The sequence below is a fragment of the Aquarana catesbeiana genome, linkage group LG08 (assembly GCF_042186555.1).
Source record: "Aquarana catesbeiana isolate 2022-GZ linkage group LG08, ASM4218655v1, whole genome shotgun sequence".
NCBI classification, from domain to species: domain Eukaryota; kingdom Metazoa; phylum Chordata; class Amphibia; order Anura; family Ranidae; genus Aquarana; species Aquarana catesbeiana.
In genome coordinates this window covers 261,690,888-261,698,331 of record NC_133331.1, presented here as the reverse complement: position 1 = coordinate 261,698,331, position 7,444 = coordinate 261,690,888, and the positions used below count along the sequence as shown (strand labels likewise).

The 7,444-nt window shown below is 45.6% G+C and overlaps 1 protein-coding gene across 1 annotated transcript in view; it reads left to right on the top strand.

Annotated features, from left to right (window-relative positions):
- The first annotated feature begins 7,333 nt into the window (after positions 1 to 7,333).
- LOC141106732 (membrane-spanning 4-domains subfamily A member 15-like) overlaps positions 7,334 to 7,444 on the top strand; it is a 49,160-nt gene continuing 49,049 nt past the window's right edge. The window contains exon 1 of the mRNA XM_073597665.1: positions 7,334 to 7,408. Coding sequence (XP_073453766.1) covers positions 7,334 to 7,408 — 75 coding nt within the window. The remainder of the gene's footprint in view (positions 7,409 to 7,444) is intronic.

The following is a 7,444-nucleotide window of genomic DNA, read 5'->3' as shown; positions in this document are numbered from 1 at the left end:
GACCCCACCCCCCTCTGACGCACGGTGACTTGACGGGACTTCCCTGTGGCATTCCCCGTGACGTCACAGGGAAGTCCCGTCAAGTCACCGTGCGTCAGAGGGGGGCGGGGTCACCGGGTGGCCCCGCCCCCCCGTTATTTAAGAACTGTCAGACGAGGAGCGCCGTCACACAGCGGGAGCCTCCCTCCATGCCAGCATGGATTGCGGAGCGGCCCGGAGAAGAAAAGAAGAAAAGAAGAAGAGAAGAAGAGAAGAAAAGAAGAAGAGAAGAGCGGGAGCCTCCCCCCCATGCCATGGGTGCGGAGCGGCCCGAGGAGAAGAAAATAGAAGACGCCGCGGAGGAGATGCTGGACGAGAACGCCGGAGGAAGAACCAGAAGAGCCAGAAGAACCAGAAGAACCAGAAGATGAAGGAAGATAGAAGAAAGAAGAAGCATTTAAATAAAGGAATTGTCAAAAACTGTCTCTTGTCATTTTTAACATTTTTGACACTTTTTTCGTGAAATGGTAGGGGTACTTATGTACCCCCTTACCATTTCACACAGGGGGGGGGCCGGGATCTGGGGGTCACCTTGTTAAAGGGGGCTTCCAGATTCCGATAAGCCCTCCGCCCGCAGACCCCCACAACCACCGGCCAGGGTTGTGGGGATGAGGCCCTTGTCCTCATCAACATGGGGACAAGGTGTTTTGGGGGGCTACCCCAAAGCACCCTCCCAATGTTGAGGGCATGTGGCCTGGTACGGTTCAGGAGGGAGGGGGGGCCGCACTCTCGTCCCCCCCTCTTTTCCTGCGGCCTGCCAGGTTGCGTGCTCGGATAAGGGTCTGGTATGGATTTTTGGGGGGACCCCACGCCGTTTTTTTTTTTTTTTTTGGCGCGGGGTTCCCCTTAAAATCCATACCAGACCTGAAGGGTCTGGTATGGAATTTAGGGGGAACCCCACGTCATTTTTTTTAAAAAATTTTGGCCGGGGTTCCCCTTAATATCCATACCAGACCTGAAGGGCCTGGTATGGAATTTAGGGGGACTCCCACGTCATTTTTTTTTTTTAATTTTGGTTCGGGGTTCCCCTTTGGGGAATTCCCATGCCGTTTTTATCAATGAACTTCTATGTGTATTGTCGGCAATGCAATAGCCGCGAGTAGTTTTAAATGAGTTTTTTCCTTCAAAATGTCATTTTGCTGTCAGACTGTTCTAAACACAGGAAACATGCGCCCCTTTACAGGCACACTATAGACACCCCCCAGGTACGAAATTTAAAGGGATATTACACTTTTATTGATTGACTTTAAGCATTATTAAAATCACTGCTCCTGAAAAAACGGCCGTTTTTAAAACTTTTTTTTGCATTGATCCATGTCCCCTGGGGCAGGACCCAGGTCCCCAAACACTTTTTATGACAATAACTTGCATATTAGCCTTTAAAATTAGCACTTTTGATTTCTCCCATAGACTTTTAAAGGGTGTTCCGCGGCATTCGAATTTGCCGCGAACACCCCAAATTGTTCGCTGTTCGGTGAACTTGCGAACAGCCAATGTTTGAGTCGAACATGAGTTCGACTCGAACTCGAAGCTCATCCCTAGTCCTGACTATGAGCTGCTCAATCTCCTGTGTGTTGTTTGAAATGTTCAGCTCTTTCATTGAATGGGTTGTGCGGGACATCTCCGGAATCAACTTAGACATTCATTATTTGGATGACTTCTTGTGTGTTGGCCTGCCTTCTTCCAATGTTTGCTCCATTCTGCTGGGGACATTGCAGCATGCTGACTGTTTTGGGGTCCCGTTGGCTTCTGGGAAAATGGAAAATCTCTTTGTTTTACTGGGCATTGCTCTGGATTCTCAGGCTATGGAGTGTTGCTTGCCTGCGGATAAGCTCGAGGCTGTTAAGTCTGAAATTTGTGGGACCATTGGCCAGCACAAGATTCAGCTCCACCAATTGAAGTTGCTGTTGGGTAAGTTGAATTTCGCTTGCCACATCATGCCTATGGGCAGGGTGTTTTGCCGTTGGCTGTCAGCGTCTATGGCTGGGGTCAAATCGACCACTCACTTTGTGCAGTTGACCAGGGAACCCCGGGAGGACTTGCTGGTGTGGCATGGCTTCCTTGAATCGTTCAATGGACGCTCTATATGGATGTCTGGGCCCATTAGCAATTTCGTATTGGAGCTTTTTGCGGATGCGGCCGGTTCTGTGGGGTATAGGGCCTTCTTTCGAGGTAGATGGAGTGCTGCGTAGACATGTGCATGATGAAAAAAAATTTTTTATATTCGTTTAGATTTGTTAATCTAGTTATTTTGTTTCCCTGGGCTATGTATGACACGACACTGATCACCACTCCCGATTACAGGGACCTGTGATCAGTGTCAGTGTCATTAGGCAGAACGGGGAAATGCTTGCTTAAATCCCCGTTCTTCCTCTCCGTGAGACAATCCCGGGTATCCCGGCGGACATCGAGTCTGCGGGACCCGCGATCACACTCACGGAGCTCGCGGCGGGCACGCACACGCCAGCAAACAGCTTCTTAAAGGGCAACTGTACGTACCCTTCTGCCGACGTATATCGCTGTGAGCGGGTTAACAAGGTCCATATTAAACGGTTAACAAGGCCCGTATTAAGGTCAACAAAGAGGCATGACTCACAATGGAGGCTTGGTTATCCGGCACCTGGAGCTGGAGGTTGATACCTGGCGGTACCTTCGGGATGATGGGGTGCACCTCAATGCTGTAGGTATTGATCTGTGGTCCTTGGGGTTGCAGGAGGGAATTCAGCAAGCATTGCGTGTGTGGAGGGGCATGCAAGGGTAAGGCGTTATCCTTACATGCTGTGGCAGTGGTGGGTCTTTGGAGGAGGAGAAAATTCGGGATAATAGAATGCATGTAAATAAATCCACGCACAAGTGCAGAGAAGGTAATGATGTTGATAATTGTGCTTAGCTGCTGTTACTATGTACAGACACGGAACACAAATAAATATAAAATACCAATGGTGCAGTGCTGAGAAAAGTGTATATTAATAGAGCATATAAAATAACTCCCAGTCTTCAAATCAGTACTTTATAGTAAATATGCCTTTAATGGAAGGCAGGATAGCAGAGGTGTCACAAACAATTATTTCACACTGCGCTTACCAGAAGGCATGTGACCTCCTATATAAAAGAGTGGTCAAACTTCAATTAAAATAAGCTTTACTTGAGATCCAACACCATCCACCTCCTCCCCGCCAGGTGACGTAGACCGGACACAAATCTCTGTGCAAGGATAAATCACCAGGATGGGCTCAGAACATCCAGCATAAAAGATAGAAATGTACCAACACAGTGTAACCCAGCATAAAACTCTTGTTAAAAAGCAAAGGTTCCACTCACATGAAAAGCTTTAAAACAGGCATGTAGATACGGACGGAGCTCTTGGTCCCTGATTCTGAACACCATCCACTTATATGACCCGTAAGGGAAGGCTTGCATGACCCTCTGTCATTAAAGGGTCCTGGTCGTCAGGTGAGAGGTTATTTCAGATACCGGTGAAGGGCACATCAGTCACCCATATCAGCATGACATCACGATCACTTGGTGGAATTTCTTAATAGATTTTTACAAAGTTTTTTACGGACTTTTTGGACTTTTGATTTGCATCTAAAATGTTTCTATTTTATGCTGTATGAGGATTTACTCTTTCAACTGCATTTAATATCCCTTGATGTTTAGTTCAGCTTACTCAGCGCTGCACCATTTTTTACATGTAGATACAGCTGTATGTTGTTCCAGAAAGTAAAATGGCCGCCATTGACCGCGTATGTGTGGTAGTGTGTGTGCGTAGATTAACCCGACACGTTTCGTCATACGTGATGTCATCAGGGGCTCGGCACACACCATTGCCACGCCAGTTTTTACCATTTGGAGACCCAGGAGGATCACTGCGATTGGACCACTACTTACTGACGGGGTGGGCCCAATCCCCGCTTATGCTAATATTGTTTGGGATGTATATGGCCCCTGAAGGCATATTTAGCTTAACCACATCCATTTTACAAGCTGCATGTACTATTCATTATTTTTGCTATCTTTTCTTCTAGATTCATTTCCCATAAGTTACTTCACATTTCTTGTAAAGCACGTGATTTCTCAAAAATGACGTAATGAATATTTTTGTTGAGTTTCGCTTTCGTCATAAAATGTCTTTGTATCTGATTGGATAATATTGAATAATGTTCAGGGGGCTGTGCTTTCTGAAAGCCCCCTTTATATTCATTGAGAAAGAACAAACTTTTCAGATTTGCTCGGAGAGACTATTGTCATTGTTTTTTATCATTGTCTCAATGGGCTAATCTCACAGGCCTGTGGGGATTGTAAGGTACACCTTATGCAGAGTAATCGAGGGTCTAAAAATACCCCTAGACAATCTGCATTTCCTAACAACCCCTTGCCGATGCCATCCAGTGGAAGAGCACCAGCATAGTGGCCTGTGCCAATATTAACTGAAAAATGCCCAACCCAACCACAACGCCATCTAGTGGAAAAATACCAATATGTAATTACTAATAACTATTAATTGGGCTCCTTTGAAACTTAAATTTCAATTTCTATTTTATATATTATCAATACATTGAAATACATTTTTTATTATATTTTAATATACACATATTGGTATATTTTTTAAGATATACATAATGGTGTTTTTCCTCTAGATGGCCTTGTGGTTGGGTTGGTCAATTTTCTGTTAATATTGGCACATGCCACTATGCTGGGGCTCTTCCACTGGATGGTGTCAGCAAGGGGTCATATACATCCCAAACAATATTAGCATAAGTGGCGATTGGGTCTGCCCCATCAGTAAGTAGTGGTCTAATCGCAGTGATCCTTCTGGGTCTCCAAATTATAAATTGGCATGGCATGTGCCGTGCCCCTGATGATGTCACGTATGACAAAACGTGTCAGACTAAGCTACGCACACACGTTACCACACATGCGCAGTCGAGGTCAGCCATTTTAATTTCTGGAACAACGTACATGTCAGACTTCTACGTACCTGACCGGTGAGTCCGTTTGGGCAGAGGGTGGTCTCCCTTACATGTCCGACTCGCAGCCCCTGGTAGAATAAACAGGAGCCATGGGAGTATGGAATGGTATGATAGCCTGGTGGTAGGGATCCAGATGCTGGAAGGAAGGTGATCTTCAACAGCAGGTAGACTGGAACACAGGCAACAGCTGCTGAGCAGGAGCAGAGCAGGTAGGTCCAGGTACAGGCTGGGGTCGGCAACAGGCGGGCAACCTGGTACAGAGGAGCAGGCAGAAGCGGAGTCAAACAGGCCAAGGTCAGGTGCAGGCAGAAGTCAGGGGTATCAGAGTAGCAAGCCGAGTCGTCAGGAGATCAGGAACACAGGTACGGGTAACAGGAGCAAGTACACAGGGAGCTGATGATCAGGCAGCATCGAGCAGAGTGTACTGCTAACCTAAATAGGCCGATTGGCACCAAACGCAGCGCACGTGCATGCACCAACACACATAGCACGCACACACCAGCACGCACACCAGCGCCTACAGAATCTTGCAAACCAGTGCCCACAGGGATATGCGCGCACACCAGGGCCAACCGGATCATGCACACTAGTGCCCACAGGAGCGCACACACCAGCGCACACAGGAACGCCCACACCAGAGCGGCCAGCACAACGTCCAACAAGGTAACCTCTCTGACAGTACAGCTGTATCTACATGACTGTTTTAAAGCTTTTCATGTGAGTGGAACCTTTGCTATTAAACATTAAAGAGTTTTTGCGGTTTTACATTATGTTGGTATGTTTCTATTTTTTATGCTGGATGTTCTGAGCCCATCCTGGTGATTTATCCTCGTACGGAGATTTGTGTCCGGTCTACTTCACCTGATGGGGAGGAGGTGGATGGTGTTGAATCTCAAGTAAAGCTTATTGTAATTGAAGTGAGTTTGACCACTCATATATAGGGAGTCATATGCATTATGGTAAGCACGATGTGAAATAATTGTTGGTAACACCTCTGCTATCCTGTCTTCCATTCACGGTGTGTGGGATGTCCTTTCCTATTTACTATGAAGTACTGATTTGAAGACTGGGAGTTACTTTATTTGGACTGTCATATATTCCATTAATACACTTTTCTCAGCGCTGCATTATTGGTGTTTTATGGATAATAGAATGGTCGGGACCCATCGTGGTACGGGGTTCTCGGGTACATTTCTTAGGAATAACTCGGAATATGTAAATGGAGGTCACTGCGCATAATGAGGATTGTCTCCAAACAGATGTGTTGCAGTTGGGGGCCTAAGTTTAAGCAAAAGTTTTCACAGTGAATAGGTTGTGTGTTTTCGCCCTCAAAGACCACCAAGCTTCATTTCTCAGTTTCTGTTCTAAGGAATGTTATGATATTTTATTTGAAGTTTTTTATTTTGTTAATATAAGGCTGCAATGGTCATATTGCTCCAAAATTGTACTCCCCTTGTCCCAAAGCTCCCCCCATGTTGTGGGCATTTGGCCTGGTATGGTTCAGGAGGGGGGGGTGACCGTCCCCCCCCTCCCTTTCCTGGCCTGTCGGGCTGCATGCCCGAATAAGGCTCTGGTATAGATTTTGGGGGGACCCCATGCTGTTTTTACAAAAAAATTGGCGTGGGGTTTTCCTTAAAATCTGTTACAAGACCCAAAGGGCCTGGTATGGATTGGGGGGGACCCCATGACATTTTTTTGAACATTTTTGTATTGCCGGCAATGACTCGCAGGCAGGAAAATCTATTTAAATGTAATGTTATTCTTTAAATATGTCAGTTTTGCTGCAGTAGGCTCTATACATGGTACAGACGGGCCACTTTACTGGTAGACTAAGGGGATCCCCCCAGACACTATATTAAAGGAATTTCTCATTTTTATTGTTTCACTTTAAGCATCATTAAAGTCACTGCTCCTTTGAAAACAACCTTTTTTTTAAAAAATAGCCTTGATGCATTTCCAGAGGACAGTACCCAGTCCTCCATACCCTTTTTATGGGCAATGACTTGAAAATCAAAAGTCCCAATTTTGAAGGCTTATATGCAAGTTCAGGTCCCATAGACTTTTTTAGGGTTTGCTGCTTGGGTCCAAACTTTTTCCATGTTCGGGAGTTCTGATGTGAACCACTAGTAACTATGAAAGACGAGGAGCTTCTGCTAGGGCACATGACTGGAGCAATACTTTGAACATATCTTACAGAGAGAACACATTTTAAATTAATCAAATACTGCCATGATGCAGCATTTTCATTCTTATACAATATGTTGACACATTTCTTCTTTCCTTTAGTTCTTTGTATTTTTTTTTTCTTCCTAGGTTTCACCATGAATACTTCAATGCACACCGATTCATTGCACTTTCACCAAACGTTCCTGAGAGGCAAACCAACAGCTCTTGGGGTAAGTGCCATTTCAGCTAAGGTTAAAATAGATGTA